The sequence below is a fragment of the Ischnura elegans genome, chromosome 5 (assembly GCF_921293095.1).
Source record: "Ischnura elegans chromosome 5, ioIscEleg1.1, whole genome shotgun sequence".
NCBI classification, from domain to species: domain Eukaryota; kingdom Metazoa; phylum Arthropoda; class Insecta; order Odonata; family Coenagrionidae; genus Ischnura; species Ischnura elegans.
Genome location: NC_060250.1, coordinates 122,837,001 through 122,859,978, shown reverse-complemented (window position 1 = coordinate 122,859,978; position 22,978 = coordinate 122,837,001). Strand labels below are relative to the sequence as shown.

The window sequence follows — 22,978 nt, the reverse complement described above, 5'->3', positions numbered from 1 at the left end:
TACGGTGACTTCTTAGTCTTAATTTAATCTTCACCAATTTCAGTAATTTATTGTAACCAATAAATAGAGTTACTTGCATTGAAAAGCTATTTATTTATTGCCCTTCCAAAAATAGCACAAACCAAAATAAAATTTATGAAAAATAATAATCTATTTACTTCATTTGAAGCTACAAGTATAGTACAAATTATATATATTATGAGAAATCCTTTTTTGAAGGGTCAGTAATACGTTGGAGTGGTTTACTGGTTGGGGTAACTCCCCCACGAGCTTCCTTTCTTTCTTTTAATGTTGATACAGTAAATTGCGTATTATAACAGTTCATAACGAACGATATATTCAAGTATCACAGATATTCTAATATACGTCTGATCTTCAGGAGAGCGAGATCAAGAATAATCTTCCTGCGTTGGTTAATGGTGGCTAGGAAATAGGGTACCAATGAAAAAATTGTATAAACCTGTATAAAATTTGTATACATTCATATTCATTGTCTTGACAATTGTATAAGAATGTATACAAATTTTTATAGGTTCATACAATTTTTTCATAGGGGGTAGTCTGCAGATTTGTATTAAGGTCAAAGAGGGACTGGACACACACTATCAGACCCTATCCAGCTGGTTTGGAATTAATAAAAAAATAAAAAAACGCATTTAGCGTGGGTGGGGTCTTCTTCACCTGCAGTCGCATGTTCACCTGACGCAAAACGAGCTTTTGTACACTTTTGAGTTCATTTGAATTTCGCGGTAACCAGCGGAGAACTGCAACAAAAACAACAGCGAATTGCGCAAGCCGCTGTGATTGTTTACATCGATGCGTGTGTTGAGGTTTGTAAATCGAGTTGGCTTTCAAGGGTTTTGATTAATGAAGTTTTATGAATGTGGTTGCGTGATGAAGTGAAAAATTTGCTATGTTCAGTGATGAAAATTTTGGTGCCATAGTGAGGGAAGAGTTTCTTGAGATTGATACTGCCACATAATGCTTCGAATACGGGCACTAAATGAGGAATCTTCTTCGGACAGTGAGGATGACGAGACTCAAATTAATACGAGAGAAGCCCTCGTGCGTATCTTTTTACTGGTCTTCCCTTAGTGTTTACGATGTTTTAATTGTTTGCATTGTTTTAGTTCATAATTCATTCCCGATTTTCAGGAGGAGAAAGCCATCGCATGTTATAATGAAGCTTTGCAGCTATTGCGGGAAAGTAACTTTAAAGATGCGGAGTTGTTGCTGCTTGAATTGCTGGATAGTGAGTTTCTAGCCGATGTGAGTGTTTAATTTAAATTCGGATTATATGTTTTTTGACATTTAAAATGAAGGACTAACTTTTCCGCTAACTTTTTTTTAGGTTGTCCGACCTAATGATACAAAAGAGCTGTCTCAGCCACCAGTCTTGCTGAAATATTCATGCTTAAAAAACTTGGGCGTTGTACTTGTGAAACAAAATGACTTGGAAAAAGCACTGGATTATTACAAACAGGCATGTAAAGGCGCTTGCTTTGTTTTTGAATGCCATGTCGGTTCGAGTAATTAAGTAATTTTTCTCCTCCTTTCAGGCACTTGAGCTTGACGATACCGATGTGACAGTTTGGTTTAAAGTCGGCGGTGTGGCAATGAAGGTGTTAAATTATGAACTTGCTGCTGTTGCTTTTCGAGAGGGCTTAAAGTGTAGCCCAAATCATTGGCCATGTCTGGATCATCTTGTGACGGTTCTGTATGTCCTTAACGACTACATTGGGTGCCTTCACTACATTTCTAGAGGTCTACGTGCCGATCCAGAATTTTTAAAAGGAATTACTCTCCGGGATGAAATTCTCAAAGAACAGCCCACAATTCTACGAGATTACAGGCTATTTTTTCCTAATGAGTAAGATTTCGCGTAACTCTCCCACATTTTAGATATTTATTAATTATTTTATTTGAACCTGTAATAAACCGTTTTTTAATGTGGGGAGTTATTGACGGCTCATCATATATGAGAGAAAATTCAGAAAAAAATTACTATTTATTATGTCATATCCTCATTCCTAATCCTTAGTCTTCGCATCTGAGTCTTTTCCTCTGCATTTCAATGTTTTGCTGGAATAGTGGCCACTAATTATTTCAGTTGACAGGTCACGCTTCATCTCTCACATTCCAGAATCACCTCCTTTTTTACCATTAATAATACAAACATAAAAGGTATTTTAATCCTGGAACCACATGGCGATCAGGGTCTATGTGGCCATGAGAGTGTCCACCACTGTTGTGTTCACATGCCATCCTGAGAAATGATGTTGTCTGATTGCAACAACTTTATTTAGCTTTCATTGCAACTATTCTTGGATGCGTGTATGAATTATTTTTTCATTTTGGTGTTAATTTTCAATGAATTTTTGTGATTAATTCAAAATTTAATAGGGCAGTGATGCTCTTCTGAAACACAATCTCTTGTTTTCTTAATGTGGCTTATAATATTTTGATTGCTTTAAAATATTTGCCTTACATTGGTCAAGAAATTTAAGCTCATATCCTGGGATCTTTATGAAAGAAGTTTCATAAATTCAACTTAAGTAATGTATGGTTTTTAAAAATATTTTTCATGTGCAAAGTGAAGGATCAATCAATCTATTTGATTGAGCCAACATTGTAACTGCGTATTGGATATGACTATTTTTATTGCTCTGGCAATTCTGATAAGTTGAATTTCCCAGCAGGTCTGAATATATATGTATAAATGAAGATGTCTGTTTGTCTTTCCGGTATGCGTTTCCATATGGCTCTACGGATTGCGACCAATGTTTGTACATAGGTACCTCTGATGCTCTTGGACCTCATGTACTACTTCCGGTTACCTACAGACGTGTCCATAGCTTCGTTTTCTCATTACCATTTATTACGTCAAGACATACAACCTCTGCAGTTGGACTTCCTGACAGATATTCGTGACAGAGACACCTTTTGACACACTTAAAGAGAATAAATTAAAATCCCATATGTTTATGAAACCCAATTTCCAAGTTTCCTACCATCCTGGGTACTATACTACCCGAGCAATACTAGGTGTCATGAATAATGATAAAATGTTACCTTTTCTATTTGACTGTCACATCACCCATGATGCTTAATTAGAGATGATAAAAGTCCGTGCCCTGTACCTCTATGCATAACTCTTCTTGCTTGTGTCACTGATCCGGGTTAAATTGGTCAACTGTTTTTTGAACTCTCAGATTAAAGTTCATAATGATCCAAGTTTGAGTGCTGAACTTGATTTGACTGGCTATTTCCTGTGATTACATTAAAAGTTTATCTCTCTATATCTGTTATAATCTATACTTATTAAGATAATTTTTTTCTGTCTCTTTGCTTCAGTAAATCTGGAAAGGAATGGTTGGATTCAAAATGTCCAGTTGATGCCCAGGATGAAGCCCAGGCAGTTGTTGATGAGGCTTTGTACTTAAGACAGCTGAGGAGGGATGCATTCAGTGCAAGGTGTTCTCGAAAAAAGCCTGTAGTTTATGCCCCCGTTCCTATGAACGGTTCATCATGGTTGGCATTGGGAAGATCCATCATTTCTATTTATCAGTTCATAGTCAACTCTCCAGATCCAGATATTGTAAGTATGAATGGACCCACTTTGACATATTGGATGAATTCTTGTGTGTTTCCTGAACACTTTCACTCAACCAGCAAAGTTATGTCATGTTTGGCCATACGTAGTTGGTTCAGCATTCACTAATTAGTTTATTGACCCCAATTTTTGTTTCTTCTATTCTGTTGTTGCAATGGCAAAAGATATTTGAAAAATTGATCTAGCATCTGGGTATAAAATTCACTATACACATACATATATTTGGTATAAAAGTGAAAGTTTCAAATTATTTTTCAAGGGTATTGGTGCGTTGCTTTGACTCCATCCTGCTTGTGGTGTTGAAAACTTTGAATCCTAGGTTAGATTTGTCATTACTGTCTATAAAATTGTTCATTGATGTATCATTGCACTCATCTGAAATTGGAGTGAAAAAACTAGGGATGGGTCGAATAGTAGATTTCTCGAATTCGAATATCGAATTCGAATATCAAATCATTGCTCGAATATTCGAATACCTCGAATACTAAACTATGAATGTGAGAATGTTTGACTAGGTCGCCTATGCAGCAGGAAACCCAAGATTTTGGTGAGTAATTGCGATTGCCTTTAAAGGATTCAAACAGGAATTTAGCTGATTAATGGAATATTTTACTTTTATGTAAACAATAGGGTAGTTTCCTTCATCATAGAAAATGAAAGGCATAGATTGTGATTCGTTACCTACCATTGGTGTATTCATTATATACAAATTATTTGGTTCTAGAAATACCGGTCTAGACCAATGGCAATGGTCAATTTTATCCTCATTTGAAAAAGGCCAGATTGGCACCCATGTGATGCCACTCCACGTGACATCACAGGTACCTAGTTTCTACACGAAAGGATAGGAGTTTTACATCGTCTGACGTTACTAATGCATGCATGAGGCACACAGCTCAGGGAAACATGTCTTAGTAATCACTTATTAAAACTGGCTAAGGTCGGAAAGTTTTCTTCTATTGATAAGGTAAGGTTTGGTAAGGTATCAGCGCTAAGAGCCTCGCCCAAGGTCACCTCACAAGGTGGGAGGGGGAACCAGAAATGCGTCACACGGACCTTTCCCCATCATTCCCACTAACGCGTCGCGTTTTCGCACGATGGAAAATTTTCACTTTTAATTTAATCGCGAAAAATAGATATCGTCCTATAAAAATCTAAAAGCGTTAAATACGTACTTCAGGAGTATTAATATTTCGATTTAGGCAATAAAAAAATAAAAGGAAAGCACCCTATTTGAGCATTACGCCAAAATGCTAAGCCCCCGTCGTATTTCTTCGTCTTTCCGGCATTTATTTTCCTGCATAAAATGCTTAAATAAAGTCATAAATATGTCGTGTTTGGTCTTATTCTTTCTTAAATTACGCGCATATTACTAATATTTCAATCCAATAAAAGTGTAATATCAATTGCCGAAAGTCATTGATAGACACCTTTCGGGCTAGTAGATGACTCATGCAGCAGTTGACCTCCAGTAAGGGGGAAATTCGAAGCAGGTAGGTAGAAAAAGGTCAGCGGGTGAGAAAAGGGGGTGGGTGCGAGACACGTTATTATTTTTCTCGCGTAACTTGATATTTTTTTCGAAGCTAAGGTCTTCGTAATACGATCCCTGCGCGAGGTCTGATCTTTTGTTTGATATCGGAGAAGAGGAAATCGTCAGAGTGGGTGAGGCTGGGTGTGTGCTGAAGGGAGGGGGATAGTGGAGATCGTGGGAAATGCGCCAATGTCACCATCCCACGGCACTGAGTTCCTTCTTGTGGTAGTTTCATCTCCTGGGGAAGATTCAAAATAATTGCCTGTCGTTATTAGCCGCAAAGGAGACATGGTAAACACCTCGTCTTATTTTTATCAAAAGACGAATGCGGGAAAATGGTCAGTGGGGGAGAAAGAGTGAAGGGTGAAACGCGATTCTATTATTTTCCGGTAACTTGATATTTTTTTCGAAGCTGAGGTCTTCGTAATACGATCCCTGCTCGAGTCGGGACCTTTTGTTTGATCTCGGAGAAGAGGAAATCGTCGGAGGGGGTGGGGCGAACGCTGAATGGACGGGGATAGCGGATCGTGGGAAATGCGCCAATGTCACTGTCCCACGGCACTGAGGTTCTCGTGATGGGGGACACCTGGGATTTTCGGATTTTTTTCACCCGATCAATTTCGGTTCCCCACGTCGAACTCTTTTCACCGCTCTAACGGCTCTAACCCGCGAATTTGATATAGTTCGTAAGGTTGCCTAAAACGGCGCTGCATGCACTAAACTACTAAAGTTCTCCTTTTCCGAGCCAACTACCAACGACGAGCGAGCGACAGTGTATGACGCGAAATTCAAAGTATTCGAGGTATTCGAGACGGCACCTTTGGCATAACTATTCGAGATCTCGAATATCGAATACTTTCTGGTATTCGAGGTATTCGAGTATTCGCGGATACTATTCGCACATCTCTAGAAAAAACTCATCAATCACAGATTACATTAGTTTTAGGCTGTTACAAAATATTTTTTTTTAATCACAGGAATGGAAGATATCACAGATATAATATTAGATTGAGAAATTTGAATATTTGCATGCGATAGATGAATAATAAAACTCAATTTATTACTCCTTGTATAAGGTTTGTTTTTCATGAGCCTTTAAGATAAGAAAATAGTTTTAGAGGATTAGGTTTACCTTGTTTGTTCATTATATTTTATGATTATCTTTTGATATGCTGTGTTAGCTTCTCCCATCAACAAAACTAATTTTTTGTCATTCTTTAAAAGACTTTCAGTAGTACTATATCCTTTGCCTCCAAGGATAACACAGTGAATACATGCTCAGCAAAATCTGTAGTTGATGACAAATCGAATGCTGGCGGCGATCAAAAAGTTGAAGACTGCAATGTTGATGACATCAAAGAAAATATTGGATCATCCGTTCAAGATGAAGAAATGTCTGATGCTTCTGGTGAGTGCCTTCCAATTTTTGGTCTGTCGTATATTACACAACAGCTTTGGCAGATCAACTATGCCTGGCAGTAATCAGTTGTCACTAGAGTTGTTTGAAAATGATTCTATGGTAAATAGCTCTTATTAACTCTCCATCATCACTTTGTGCATGGTTTTCAGGTATACTAATTCGTGTAGCATTGTCTGTCATTATTTCTTCAAATGCATTTGGTGCTCTCTTAATATTAAGAACTTTTCCATAATTTTAAAGTGTAATATTTTCAAAATACATACTTTTACAGTAGCCTCAAGTGAAAAATTTATGGCATTGCAAAACCGTACACTGAGGGAGTGATCCCAGCTAAGCCAAATGATTTTTTTTCATGGTGAATTTCACCCTTGGCATAATTTTCATTATTAAAATTTAGTGTCTCGACTTCACAGCCTTGTAGCCAGTAAGGTATCGTAAGTAGTGATGGAAGGACCCAGGATATTTTTTCGGATCCGGATATGGATCAGCTTCTTGATTTTAGGTGTCGGATCTTCGGATATTTTCAGACCCAGACGTATTTTTAATGGCCTGCTGTAAAATGAAGTATTTATTCAAATTTCTTCTGGGTACATGGGATCAAAGGAATGCAAGTTAGATTTTCATTTTGTTTTTTATTTTTTTATTTTTAACAAACTTTTACCACAATTTCACATTTTAATATTTATACAGATAAAAAATCATTTTTATAAGCTTTCAAGTTATATTACAGCACTCAAATTTATCTCATGCACATTTCCCCAAATTTTGTCACTTTCTCGTCGCATGCTGACTCATGTTTCACCAGCAAATGCTTCAGTTGTGGGGTCATTCCATGCCAAATCATCACAGAGAAGTGGACATTTCAACCCGACCATCTCAGATTTGCTTGAAATTTGGTAGGAAGTTGAAGCACATGAAACTGTGCCCATACACAAAATTTTAACCCTCAGCCATACACGGTATTCATACAGCAAGGTTGGAAACATGACAAAAAATGCAAAATTTTCCCTCGCATGCTCTACAGAAATAAATCATAACTTAGCTAATAATTGTGGTAGAAACTTCCTGTTGGTCTCATTTTAAAGCTAAAGGAACATGGTTTCTGTAAAAAATGTTAGATTTTAAGATACCGATTTTTTTATTCCGAGGTCACACCATGTGACCTTTGACCTTGAGTATCCAAAAAAATGTATCTTAAATTTTATTCGGAAAAATATATGTTAAACAGTTAAATGCATTCTATCTTTAGTATAAATTTCATTTTGGGATGGCTTTGGGAACAGGAGTAAAAAAATTATTGAATTATGAGTGAAAATAATATCCTCTATGAAAAAGTTGTACACAAGTTCTAAACAGGCTGCGTACAATGTACACATTTTACATACATTTATATGCTTTTGTATATTAAAGCATACTTGAGTACATTGTATACAATATACTCAATTACCATTTTGGATGTGTACAATGTAATTTTACGTACATTAGCATAAAAATGAACTCATTGTATATGCATATATTGTGTGTCCATAAAATGTATACAATGTACGGTAGTGCATATTGTATACAAAGCATACATTGCATACAAATTGTGATAAGCCAAATTTTTATACAACATTCACATTTTTTATACCATTTGAGCATCCACACCTGGAAATCCTTTGTACATTGTGTACAAATTGTACGCTAAATTTTCATTTGACATTTTATGCTCTTCCTGTATAAAACATACATCACACAAGTTCAAAATTCTCTAGCTCTCTCTCCTTCTGTAAGTGCACTACTAGTCTGGTAAGCAAGCTCAAGTCGTTCTCGAGCTTCTGTGGAGTTCACGTGTGTTTCAAGGGACTACTTAGTGTGTATATTAATTGACACCTTAAATAAGTGTGTGGTAATGGATAAAACGTATATAGACACACAGTGCTGCAACTCTTTTGACATTAAAAGGCATAATGCAGTAGAAAACAATTGAGGAAAGTGCTACCATGGATGGTGGGAAAACTATCGCATGTCAATTGTGAACAAATGATTTGTGACAACTGTAGCAAGAAATTAACATATTTGATTATGCTCCTCGTGAAGAACCAAGCATATCAGTTGATGAAGAAAGTGATATGGAATTGAGCACATTCAGGACTGAATCTGCTTTATAAACATTATATGAAAGTCTGAGTAGTATTAGTGCATCACCTAACAAGAGGAAGAGAATGAAGGAAGAGCCATACTCCAGAAAGAAAGCTATTAAAATTGCAAAAGTCGTAGAAGATATTTCCGATTCCAGCTGAAGAATCCGTGCCTAACAATCATAGTTGTGATGACATTTGCAACAACTAAAAGAAAATTTTGAAGAAACTACTATGAAAAGTGAGAAAGTAACAACTTTGACCCGCCTTCCTAAACCCTGGAGTATCAAAAGAATCGAGCAAGAATTTCCACTAGCTAGTAACCACATGATATGAAAAACAAAGCAATTAGTAAAAGAACGTGGGATTTTGTCAACACCAAATCCTAAACCAGGAAGGAGCATGGATCCTGATGTTGCCGAGACTGTGAAGAGCACTTACGCCAATGATGATGTCAGCAGAATTATGCCTGGCAGAAAAGACTTTGTGTATGTTAAAATGGGTGGTGTGAAAGAACAAATACAAAAGAGGCTAATTTTAAACAACCTTGCAGAAGTGTACATTCATTTCAAACAGACAGAACAGTACAAAATTTGCCTCTCTACGCCCTAAGCATTGGGGTGTGTGCAGGCCAATACAAAAACAGGAAAAAATTTTCAAACCTGGTACAACACAAAGTTGAATTTTTGGATTCCAGCCGAGTGGCACTTCTTTGCCAGATCTCATGGCTAGAATTCATGTGATGGATTGGGTGGAACTCTGAAGGGGTTAGCCACTAGTGCAAGCTTACAACGTATCTATAATGATCAAATTATGACTCCAAGACAAATGTTTGTCTGGGCAACAGACAATATTAAGAATAAGAACTTCGTTTATGTGTGTCAAAAAGAAATAATGGAAAATGGGAGGACGCTACACACTCGACTTGAAAAAAAAGACCAATACCTGGAACTCAAACATTTCATACTTTCATTCCAGGAACAAGGAATGAATTAATAATAAAGAAGTTTTCAACAGATACCACCAGTGATGTGCATGAAACAAATATTCCACAAGAAACATTGTCTCTAGAAGAAATGAAAGGTTTTGTGACTTGTGACTATAGTGATGCGTGGTGGTTAGGTTGTGTCATGAGTGTGAATGTAGCCTCACAGGAAGTTTTGGTCAATTTCTTACATCCCAAAGGACTGTTGAATTAAAACTTTTGGGCTATGTCGCTGCGTCAGATTTTGGGTGGCCCCAACGTTTCCCGACCGATGCTGGTCGCTTTCTCAAGGGAATCTGAATCTGAAGATTCCCTTGAGAAAGCGACCAGCATCGGTCGGGAAACGTAGGGGCCACCCAAAATCTGACGCGGCGACATAGCCCAAAAGTTTTAATTCAACATGACGAGCACCCGCGAAAGTTTTAACGAAGAATCCCAAAGGACCATCACCATCATATGTGTATCCTCACCAGCCAGGCATTCTTAATATTTCAAGTGAACAAGTTCTCGCTAAGGTCGATCCATGTACTGCAACTGGGTGAACTTACAAATTAACAGCTTTTGACACTCTCGAGTTCAGAAGAAGCACTTCAGAGGAGGAGGAACTAACTAGTTTTTGATTATATTTCTTCCTGGGTGTTGTATAGAGCATTAAATTTTATTCTATACATAATTCAATTCTATTCAGGTAATTTCTATACATAAATGCTAAGTTTTTCCACTGAATGTGAAGTACAGTACACTCCCGATTATCCGGGGTAATGATGGGGAGAGATGGCACGAATAATCGGAAAACACGGATAATCCAAAAGTTCAGTTAAATGTCTTTTAATGTTCATAATTTACTTAAAACAAACAATATATTATTATTTATGCAGTTATTGTGTTGCTTTAGAGTGCTTCCAGGACTCCTTGAGAGCTTTCTTCGCCAGTTCGCGATCTTTTTTTAGCGACGATAGCATGGATGTACTCGTATTATTAATGCTTTGTGTATGGCCTGGTTTCGAAAACCACGCATCCGTGGCTGTGTGATAACGGATACAGGAAAAAGGTTTGCACGAATGCTTCAAAACCACTGCTTCACGTCGCAAACTACACTGTCAGGCACTACACCACGTACTCGCGTCTCGCACAAGTTGCCCGGGTTGAAACTGCTGCGGGACTTGTATCCGTGATCAAGGAGCGCGGTCGCACACTACGAGGCTTGGAAAACAGGAACACGGTGCTCCCGTGAATGCAACTAGAGCGCGATTGCTTCCGTTTTACGAAGGGGATTCTTACGGAAATGATAAGCCCCGTATGTCCTAGCATTGATGCAGTAATTCTGGTGATTTTGCGTAGGATTTTTAAAAACAAAGATCGCGGAAAAAATTGAGCGAGAGTGAAAATCATGCACGGATAATCCGCAACCCGGATAAACCGCAGCCGGATAATCGGGAGTCTATTGTATGATGTTTACACGATTTTTTTTACTCCTGTTCCCAAAGCCATCCCAAAATGAAATTTATACCAAAGATAGAATGCATTTAACTGTTTAACATATATTTTTCCGAATAAAATTTAAGATACATTTTTTTGGATACTCAAGGTCAAAGGTCACATGGTGTGACCTCGGAATAAAAAAATCGGTATCTTAAAATCTAACATTTTTTACAGAAACCATGTTCCTTTAGCTTTAAAATGAGACCAACAGGAAGTTTCTACCACAATTATTAGCTAAGTTATGATTTATTTCTGTAGAGCATGCGAGGGAAAATTTTGCATTTTTTGTCATGTTTCCAACCTTGCTGTATGAATACCGTGTATGGCTGAGGGTTAAAATTTTGTGTATGGGCACAGTTTCATGTGCTTCAACTTCCTACCAAATTTCAAGCAAATCTGAGACGGTCGGGTTGGGAGCTGTGATGATTTGGCATGGAATGACCCTGTGGTGAGGTGGATTTTGCACTTCCTTGCGATAGTTTCATGCCACGGTGCACACACATGACATACGTTGAGCTCTCCTTATCTCAATAAAAATGTTTCCTTACAGTTAAATACATTTTATCAGTGTATCATTAAAAATTGCAAGTGTGCAATCTGCAACATAATTGACAATGTTTAGAACAATACTGACTTCACGTGCGACGAGGTGCAGGAAATGGACGAGATGACTGATCAGCGTTCTCAAGGAGAAGGGGTGGGTAGCAGAAGCGCGTGCGTGTGGAGAGGAAGGAGAGCGAAGCCAACCTTTCAAGCAACGAGACTACGAATGAGGGAATTAAGGACGACCGTATCAGATGTTGCTATTTTGTGACGTCGTTGGCTTCAAAGCGAAGCTGTCTGAGCTACTGCGTGATATATGCAGTTAGCATTTCCAGTCCATCCCTACTAATTTCAGGGGGCTAATTCCACACTTGTATCTTTGAAAATGATGCTGTTTGGACAATGTTGAGTAGTTCAGTCTAGTTTTAACGAGAGACCTTAGTGGCAATGAATTAGAGCTGAAAAAAACTAAAATATTGTCAGAAATGCATTGCGTTTGGTCTCATTCTTTTTTGAATCTCATGCATGTCATCCAATTGCTGAAGCTATCAAGACATCTCTGGGCCCAGAAAGTCACTCACCTACCATTTGCCCTCCAGAAACCGAGAATTGAAGCAGGTAGGCTGAAAGTGGTCAGTTGGTGAGACGGGATAGGGATGAAACACACTTCGACTGTTCTTGTGTAATTTGATATTTTCCTTCAAAGACAATGATTTATGATCAGTGTGATCTCGGAAACAAAGGCACGGGCTGATTGGGGTTGGGGGCGATTTTGTGAAATCTCTGACAAATGCTACTTTGAATACCATTTCATTGCTGGAGGAGTTAGTGAATGATAAATCATAACTGGCTTTAATATGTAGTCCCAGAGGCATTAGCATCATATGCAGCAACGTGAAACAGTCTTTAAATGCCTTGAAACCTCACTCAGGCTTTTCTTCCCTGAAAATGAATGAACGAGATTGCATTCTCTTCTAAATAAAATCTGTCTCATCAAAACATTAAAAACTAGTTGAGGGGGATCAATCAATAGGTCTCCATCACAGATTGGAGTTAATCAGAAAATGCTGCGGCGTTGACTATGCTATCAGCACTTGCAGATTCACCTGATATCGTAGCGCTAAAACACTGGCTCAAAGTTTAAAATTCTGGAACCAACCAGAGCTTCCACTAAATGCCTTGGAGTAGTCACCACTCTCATTCATTCAATCGTTTATTATAATTCCAGGTTATTAGAAGTCTTTCCATTTTTTCCAGCAATGAACTTCGTGTTTGTTTTCACCGCTTGTGGTCGGCTGATGTCACTGACGTTTTAACTTCATCTTAATTCAGAATGCGGACTGCTGACGTCGTGAGCTTAAACTTATGCTCAATATTGCTTTGACGCTCTTTATTTTCAAAGCAAGTGATCACTTTCAATATCTCTTCTTGGTTTATGCTTTTCCTTGGTAACTCCTTTATTCTCTATCCACATTCCCATTTTTTGTCATTGTTCACTTGATTTTTACTCGGTCTGCCTCTATCAAAATCACCTTCTACTGCTGAACAATTGCTGCACTGTATTCCTGAGACCCAGAAGGCCTACAACTGCTGGAAAGAAATGAAGCCAATGTGTTTGAGACTCTCTCGTGGACCCTTTTACGCACTGATGCTATTCATACGCAACTGGGCCTCCGCTCCCCAATTACCTTGAAGGTTGGACGAGTGTACCCTTTTCGTGGTAGTCAATTTGCTTGATAACCTATGATGGCAAAAATGACGTCTCAAACTGTATTGCTCAAAAAACTCATTTCCACTGGCTCCAAATTTAATTAATAATCTGAATTAACTGATATTATTCAGTTAAGGAGACGAGATAAATTACATCGGTAGGTCGGCTGTCCAGATGCATGACGAGTAATGTTTTTGGCCATTGCATAGCAGTGGATTTCAACAAATATATAAACAGAGAATAAAATATGAGGCAAGAAATACTATTAATGTCTACTAAGCACAAGTTCACATTTTATCAAGAGAGTATTAAATGTTATTTGATTAGGCTAGGCAGCATTGGAATGTTTCCCCAAGGAATGAATTTGTGCTATATCAAAAATGCACCAATCGAAATTGCACTAAGCTAGGCTTGGGTGTAATGAGTTTATGCATAAAATATTATTCTGAAGCATACAATATTAACTTATCTGGAATATTAGACAGGGAATGTTGTTTGTAAGAAGTGTTTTAATAAATATTACATGCTGATTGACATGTAAATAGGGCGTCACCTGGTTCATACTTGATTTAAAATCAACGGTTCAAGTTTGTTTAAATAAATAGGTGGAGTCAAACCTGATATAAAAACATAGTCCGTACGAGATGTTTCCTGTTTACAAGCTACTCTTCTAGTCCTGTCCATGCATGTAGGGAAAACCAAGTTGTAAAACTTCTGAGTTGTGAGGTCTTCATTTTTTTTATTTTTAAGTACATTAGTTTAATATTTTTTGGTAACAAAGGAGAGAGGTCTGGCCAATGAGACAGCCAAGGAGGGCAATATATCATTCTCACATGAGCAAGAAAACTTGTTGGTCATGTCCTTTTCTGTTATCAAGCTCCTCCAAAACTGTTTGAGTTTTGATTGACAATGACTAATGTTTAAACACCCCTGCCGCATGTCCATTGGGGCAGCTTGAAGGATTGTGTGTAAACATACATCCCTAATATAAATGTAATGCATTGTTTCTTGCAGATGGTGAAAAAGGAATGGACTTGGAAGAGGGAGGACCATGTGAGCAGCAAGGTGGGAGCGGAGCACAGTCCGGGGGAGGGAGAAGGGGGCCGAGAAGGAGGAGGAGCCCAAGTTTTGTGGAGGAGTGGATGTGGGCAGGGAAGAGGCGTTCGGCCCGTGTCCGCAGCACAGCACGCAGGGAGATTGAGAGGGATGAGCCCTCATTGCGCGAGGCACTCAGGAGTCTCATCCCATCATCCCTCATGTACGTGTCTCCTAATGATTTTTTTTTTTGGGGTTGATGTAGCAGAAATTCTAGGCTAAAGTGACATAAGTATGGTGGGGCGCTCCCATGCACTCAGTCATGGTAGAATGGTGAAGGGAAGAAGTGCTGAATGGGAGTGATGTTGAGCCGAACCTTTATTTGCTTTTTACTTTCGAACCTGGGCTTATGGGGAAGAAAATCTTGGCACTGTTTCTACTCTTCTTCTATTATTCATTCGTTATGTCACTAAATTAATTATTTACGGACTGAGGTTGCATAATCCATAGATGATCAGCCAAGAAATTGTGGCGTTACGTCGCTAAATCTGGTCGATTGTTCACGTAAGCCTAGACATAGGAAAAACTCCAACTGTCGGTCACAAGCTGGATCAGGGAAAAACTCCACAAACAAGAAAATCAACTCACAAGAAAAAATTGCCAAAAAATTTACGAGTATTTTTGTTCAAAATCTATTCCAAGTAGAGTATTCAAAATCTAGAAGTATTACAAAAAACTAGAGATGTGCGAATAGTATCCGCGAATACTCGAATACCTCGAATACTAGAAAGTATTCGATATTCGAGATCTCGAATAGTTATGCCAAAGGTGCCGTCTCGAATACCTCGAATACTTTGAATTTCGCGTCATTCACTGTCGCTCGCACGTCATTGGTAGTTGACTCGGAAAAATGGAGAGAACCATGGCCTCCTTTATAACGGTTATAAAGGAGGCCATGAGAGAACTCTATTCTTTTAGTGCATGCAGCGCCGTTTTAGGCAAGTTGACGAACTACATCAAATTTGCGGGTTAGAGTGGCGAAAAGATTTCGACGTGGGGAACCGAAATTGATCGGGTAAAAAAATCCGAAAATCCCAGGTGTCCCCCATCAGGAGAACCTCACAAGTCAGTGCCGTGCCGTGGGATAGCAACATTGGCGTATTTCCCACGATCCGCTATCCCCCTCCATTCAGCATTCGCCTCAGCCACTCTCACGATTTCCGCTTCTCCGAAATCAAAAATTACGAAGACCTTAGCTTCGAACAAATATCAAGTTACCAGAAAGTAATAGAATCGCGTGTCACCCTTCACTCTTTCTGCCCCACTGACCATTTTCCCGCATCCATCTTTTGATAAAAATAAGACGAGGTGTTTACCATGTGCACTTTGTGGCTAATAACTACAGGCACTTTTGAATCTTCCCCAGGAGATGAAACCACCATAGGGAGAAACTCAGTGCCGTGGGATAGTGATATTGGCGCATTTCCCACGATCCGCTATCCCCCTCCATTCAGCGTTCGCCGCTTTCCGGGCCACTGCGCAGACCACTACGCTATCCAGGTTCTTTAATTCCCATGGCAATTATACCGAGGCTCATGGTACTAGGTGTTAAAGCCAAAGGTCCGTGGTTCGATTCCCGGTCCAGGGGAATTTTTTCTCATGGCAATTCTTGTATATTTCACCGCCGTTCACGCGGCAGGGTTTGGAATATTACACATACCGCTTTGCGCGGCTTTAGCGCAGGTTTGAGGCTCTCAACCGGTTGTGGCTTCTTGGAAGTCCTTTCTCCCTCGCGTTGCCATCCTTGATGGACCACGAGGGCCTAACACCTAGTACCATGAGCCTCGGTATAATTGCCATGGGAATTAAAGAACCTGGATAGCGTAGTGGTCTGCGCAGTGGCCCGGAAAGCCAAAGGTCCGTGGTTCGATTCCCGGTCCAGGGGAATTTTTTCTCATGGCAATTCTTGTATAGCTAAATTCTTGTTTGAATCCTTTAAAGGCAATCACAATTACTCGCCAAAATCTCGGGTTTCCTGCTGCATAGGCGACCTAGTCAAACATTTTCACATTCATCGTTTAGTATTCGAGGTATTCGAAATTCGAGGTATTCGAATATTCGAGCAATGATTTCATATTCGAATTCGATATTCGAATTCGAGAAATCTACTATTCGACCCATCCCTACAAAAAACTATGATAGTAATTCATGATCCCATAGGAAACATTACCAGCTAAATACCAGCAGTATAATTTCTCTAAATTTGCCATGTCTCACTAGGCATGCGTCCACTACCAGGGCTCGAGCAGAAGAGAGATTGCCTATTGCAAGACGAGACAGGATTTGAGGGGAGGGGTTTTTCCAAGCAGTGGAGGGGTAGCCAGGGCGAATTCATCCGCTGCGCCACTGCCCCTGTTGACAGGCTGCTCCGCAAAACATCGTCCCTGGGTTTGGGTGAACAGCATACCAGCCAGAATTTTCCCCTCAAACTTCTGGGTTGGAGACATCAGTCGAATCAGAGGGATATTCATTGGAACACAAGGAGGGGAGAGACATAGTGGAGTGAGGTGTTGGAGGGAGAGAGAGTTGTGATAGGACTATGGTAAAACTTCTCACTCCAAAGTGCAATACTATGGACTTAGCACTGATTTCCCCTTGCTTGCCAAGGAGTAAGTATTCCTCCGCAGTAGTCCTATATAAGTCTTGGATTGCAGGTAGGCTGGTTTCGGGGCTGGTTTCGGTGCTGGTTTCGGATGCTGCTTTCCGGAGACAGGATTTTGCGAGACAGGGCCTTTGCGCGAAAATCCTTTGCGCGAAAAACCTTAGCGCGAAAAACCTTAGCTCGAAAAGTCCTTAGCGGGAGAAGTTCTGCAGATAAGTTCGGAGGAATTTCTGGGGGGGGAGGGGGTACCAGAAATTTTGGGGGGGGGGGGGGAGACGCTTAAAAAAATGCCACAAAATGTTGTTGCCGGAAGACACCCCAATGCAAAGGATTGCCTAATTGTTTGGGGTTCGTTGGAATGCAATGTAATATCAAAATGAATGCATTTTGAATATTTACGAGAGGAGGAAGGGCATCTCTGGATATTGGATACTTCCACGGGTAGCACAGCCGGTGAGGTGTATTTAAGCAGAATTCTTAAACTGTGACGGTATCAGGAGTTATCAGGGGAAAAAAGTTCTATAAATTTGTCGATTGGGTTACATAAATCGTAGGATATTTGTGGCCTGTTGAAATTCATGTCCCTCTTGTTTCTCTGTATTCCAGGGGTTTATGGAAACGAGAGAACAGCATTTAAAGCTTGTTTAAAATAATGATGGTTAAGGTCTCCCTTGTACACTCAGATTCAGAGGGTGTCGACTATTTTGTGTTGATTTTTTAGCTACTTACGCCAGCATAACTAGTTTTGTTGACAAATTTTTTGCCGTAGTTCATATAAACAAATTCCATTTGTTACTGGGAACTGAGCCCAATGTTCACAATTTTAAAACTTTGTATTATTGAATATGTAGCGCCATGTATTTACCATAGGATTTTTTCCAGGACCACAATTTCACTATGTATTATCGAAAATTTCGTAATATCCTGCTTCGTATAATCGAGAGTTTACTGTATTTTGTAATATCTCATGTGAGGGAGTGGGTTGAGAGAAATCTAATTCCATCTCACCAAGGGAAAGGTTTATTGAAATTATATTGAATGTTTTGAAGTTAATTATATTCTTCAGAGGAGCTAGGAAACAAGTGGTCATTCTCCATCTACTCATCATTGTCTCTAAATGGATGCATTTATGGAGTGTTAAATTCAGTGGAAAGAAACAAGTGGGAGCAATATTTAATCGAGCATTTTCAGATATATTAAAGCATTGAAGTAAAGTCGATCCTTGCTTTTTGATATTTCTATTCCGGAGGACCAGTCATAAAGTGAATTCCATCTTATGTTGAATTGGAATCATTTATAGACAAGGAAACGGTGTGAAGAGTATTGTCACCAATACAATTCAATTTATGCGACAGAGCCAGTGAAAATAGATTATGCTGGATTATAATTATGTATTAGCAATATCAACATATGTGACATACTTTTCTCTTAATAAATTTTGTCTTGATTTTGTCCTCTAGATTAGATGGGATCACTGAAGATGAGTGTCATCTTGTGAAATCGAAACAAGTGAAGGAAAATTTTGTTCATTTAATGGATGACTCCATGGACACCATGGATCTGTACAAATTATTTGAGTGTAGAGATGGTAAGAGTGAAGGTGAGAAAGGAAAGTCAAGCAATGAGGCCGATGGCTCCGATCCAGATGCTCCAGACTGTCAATACTTTGGAACCCAAAGAGAAAAATGTGATGTCAATAAATTTGTGGAAGAATGCAGGTGAGGAGAAAGTTATGGTGAAAAAAGTGATCATATTTACTTTAACTGCCAGCAATATATATTTTACATGGTTGTAGATATATAGCTATTTCATGGCATGTGGGTTGTCCTGTGATTCTGTTATTTTGGTTACACTCTATTATAAGGGCGTACCGAGGATCAAAACTAGAGGGGGGCAAGCTGTGGTCGTTCAAGTTGTAACACAGACAAGGTTATGAAACCAAAACAGTGAATTATTATTTTTTAAATGTTTTGCTCAGAAAAAATATTTCTATTTTAATTAAATGTTTTGTACTAATATCACTTTCCTTCTATTTAAAGAAAGTTTGTTCAAAAATTTCGTTTTGAAATAAATTTACTTTAGCTTCTAGGGGGGGGGGAGGGGCAGCTGCCCCCTCCTGCATATGCCCATGCTCTAGAAGCCTATTGGTGAAAAAATATCTAATTAAACTGCTATTGCCATGTGTCCACTTGTAAAATTTCTTAAAATTATTTTGGATTTTCTTTACATTGAGGTCTTATCTGTTCATTAATGATGATTTTTATACAAAGGAACTAGGTGCCACTTTCATTCTCCTTATTCTACCTGCCCTAATAGTAGAGAATGTAAACTTAAAGAGAGGGTCATGTATAATTTTTATGATTTTTTTTTCTGTCTATAATAAATCAGGTTGGAAGATGGAATTTTACCAGTTATTAAGGCTTATGTTGTGAAGTTGATGAAGATGGAAAAGATCAAATGGCCCCAGGCTCTAATTTCATTGTACTTAGAGTCATACCAAAGCATGAGGTAGGTTTTATATTTAATTGGAGAAGCTGTAGCTCATTCATTGCGTCTGAACTGCATGCCTGATAATTAGACCAATTAGATTTTATGAACAGAATCAATGGAATAATTTGGATATTTCTGTAACTAAACCATAATTGACAGGTTGTACAATTGTAGCTTTATTTTTGCTAAGATGATTAAATTTGAAGTCACACATACAGCACACATGAATTTCAAACTCTCTTTTATCCTGCGCTTGCTCTCATTATAACTTAGTTGAAAGAATACCTTCTTAGGAGTCAGTTCACAGGTATAAACATTGTTCACAAGAAATTATTGGGCATTTCCTCTCTCAATTTCTGGTGACAATCAGACATTATGTGCTGGAAAGTCTTGTGGATCAAATTTTTTTGGTATGAGGTTGTAAAAGTATGTGCATTGGAGCCCATGTACACCCATTCCTCGCTTAATACAAAGGAGAAAGGATGTGTTCCTTGGGGTCTTTGTGCTAATCTAATTTGCATTATTTGAGACCATTTTAACATTGGGAAGATAGGGATGCGTTCCCAGTAGCATAGGTGTTGGGTATTGAATTTTTTATTAACCATATATATTCCTATTAAAAGCCTTGGAAAACCTTATTTACATAAACATTTATAATTTAAAATGTCTTCATAGATGTAGGCACGCATTCAAAGATGTTTTTTTCTCGTTAAAAAAAGTTTGTACCAGCTTTTGAAATTCCATACTTTCGTGCGGGTGGGCTAACATCCAGGAAAAAAATGCATGCTACCTCAGGGGTTTGTAATGCATTGCTGGCAGTTAAAGAATTTTCAAACCAGTCTAAAAACAATTACACCCATGCCTCGTAAATCACAAGGGATGCGTTCGTTGGGGTCTTTACGCTGTACGAATTTGCAGTATAGGAGAGCGTTTTAACATTGTGAAGATAGGGATGCATTCCTGGTAGCATAGATGTTGGGTATCCAATTTCCTCTAAAGCATATATATTCCCATAAATAGCTTTAGAAAACCCTATTTATATAAATGTTCATTGTTTAAAATATCTTTAAAGATATTAGGCACGCATTTCAAGACTTTTATTCACGTTTAAAAAAATTCGTCCCTGATTTTGAAATTCCCCCCTGTCGTGTCCCTTTATAATTTTGGAAACAAAACTTTGTACTGATGGACATTGCTTATGAAGTTTTTTGGTTGTAATGGATTGTCCCAAGAATCCCCTAGCAATCTGGTGTATCCAAGGTTGACTATGCATACTTGGTAAATACTATTTGTACAAACATTTCATGCATACTGGAGCATTTGTGCTGTATGGGAAATTATTGAAAATTTGGGGTCTAACTTAGGGCCGACTGGGGTTGTGCTTCCAAGTTGTATATCGTTGTGGTCAGGATTGCCTGTGCACTCTGTTTGCTGGCTGTGTGATTTACTTACCTCCAAGCTCATTTTAATTGCTCAATTCGAGATGATGCTCAATCTGGTCATCAGCATGGCTTAGAAGCATCCAGAGTGGCCTTGTGTTAAGCGACCCTAAAACTTTGATTTCATTCCTTGCTGAACGATTTTAATAATTCATTTTCAATGCCTTATTTCAGGACCCATTTCCCTCATCCTGACAGTTTCAATCCTGATGAAGACCCTGTGTGGGTTTTTACTAGTGCTCAAATGTCCCTGCTGTACGCTGAACTCTTCGTCAGAAGATATTTTGAAGCACGTAATTCCCAATTGTCAACGTATGTATTATATCACATGTTTTTTGAAAATCTTATATTTCTTTCCCAGTGAGGTGTAGTACGTTGAATGTATGATTTTATTCTCAGGCTTCACTTAAGGAACCACATCATAAAGTTGTTTTCTGATTAGTGAAGCTTTTGATGAAGTTCTGTGCCATTTTAAAATGTGTTATTAGTGGTGCTCAATCTTAGTTTTAACATCCTATTTTCTCCTTGTGTGGGCATGAATTGAAGTTTTGTGATGTCTTATTGTGGGATAGCTAGATGATGACGATGATGTTTCCTCATGGTTCTTGTTTTTAAAAATATTATTGGCCTAAGGTATTTTAAGGCACTTTCATGACTTTTAGAATTATTTTTATTTATAAAAATTTTTAATCTCACAGAATCCAGCAAATGTGTAATTACCATCAAGTGAAGTTGTCTGTTATGCAAATTTTGTCGTGAATTTATGACATGCTATGAGTGATTTATTGTTTTAGCTGTGGTGTTGGGTTTCCTTTTCTTCGTTTTGATATTTTTCAATGTATTAATCTATTCCCAACTAAAGACGTAAATATACATGTGGACGTTTCTTGACACCGGGAGATGAAAGCCGTATATTTTCGTCGGAGATTTTCTTACACAAGTGAACGAATGCCGAATATATATACGTTTCCTAACTCTCCCCCTTTTATGACGGTCACAGGTGTACGATGTCTTTGTTTCAGGACCCAACACTACGGGGTTTAGGCTTTACCCTCGGAATCTGGGAGCAGGTGCCCTGACCCCTCGTCTTTTATTACCTCTCTGAGTGATGAGGGACCACGGTCAAGCAATTGTTTATCCCATCAGTTTTCAAAATAAATATTTGTTCTTTTCTCAAGAAATGTAAACTAAGAATTGAATTCTTTGTCTTTTGAGCAGCATTTACAATTTTTAAACGAAATTCTACGATAAAAATTTACTTATATCTCGAGTTCTGTATAAACATCAACATGGAAATTGTTGCTGCATTAAATGTGTCGTAAATAGATTGACTATTGGGAGTTCGTCGGAGACGCATCAAGGGAACGGGATGATGAATTAAGGAGTCAGTGGTACATTCTACGACTTGCTTTATTCCGCTTTACAAACCGACTGCCGCCTCCTCCACCCGCCTCCCGATTCGTCCAACCATCGTCGCCTCGTGCATGCCGACCCAACACCCCCACCCCCTCAGGTGAGCGGTCGCTTCGACCGTGGGATTGCGAGTCATCAACAGCGAGCGACGAACGGAAGTCGGCCAAAAATGCAGAACAGTCATTACAGTGTTAATATTATTATAGTTGAAGTTATTGACCTTAGAACTTCGTTTAAAATTTGACAATTCTCAGAAAAAAATGAGGAATTCAATTCAAAGTCTGCAATTAACGCACAAGCAACAATTATCCTTTTGCTTAATACATATAAGCAATCCATAAGTTGACCGCGAACCAATGCCGCAGGTAGGGTCGTAAACCCGGAAAGAAGGGAGCACAACTACTCTCGAAGTCCGAGATAATGCAGAGTCCCCACTGGGAGGGGTCGAAAAAGGTTGGAGCTGAGAGCGTGTGGTTATCCACGAGACCCTTCTTAACGAATTTCAATACACTGTGGTTGGTCATTTTGAGATTA

At 38.7% G+C, this 22,978-nt stretch overlaps 1 protein-coding gene across 1 annotated transcript in view; it reads left to right on the top strand.

Moving 5' to 3' along the window:
• The first annotated feature begins 783 nt into the window (after positions 1-783).
• Positions 784-22,978, top strand: part of LOC124159503 (calcineurin-binding protein cabin-1-like) — an 84,401-nt gene continuing 62,206 nt past the window's right edge. Inside the window, exons 1-10 of the mRNA XM_046535353.1 lie at positions 784-1,065; positions 1,156-1,269; positions 1,352-1,483; positions 1,560-1,870; positions 3,355-3,598; positions 6,369-6,552; positions 14,420-14,663; positions 18,563-18,820; positions 19,491-19,610; positions 21,206-21,343. Coding sequence (XP_046391309.1) covers positions 982-1,065; positions 1,156-1,269; positions 1,352-1,483; positions 1,560-1,870; positions 3,355-3,598; positions 6,369-6,552; positions 14,420-14,663; positions 18,563-18,820; positions 19,491-19,610; positions 21,206-21,343 — 1,829 coding nt within the window. The 5' untranslated portion in view covers positions 784-981. The remainder of the gene's footprint in view (positions 1,066-1,155; positions 1,270-1,351; positions 1,484-1,559; positions 1,871-3,354; positions 3,599-6,368; positions 6,553-14,419; positions 14,664-18,562; positions 18,821-19,490; positions 19,611-21,205; positions 21,344-22,978) is intronic.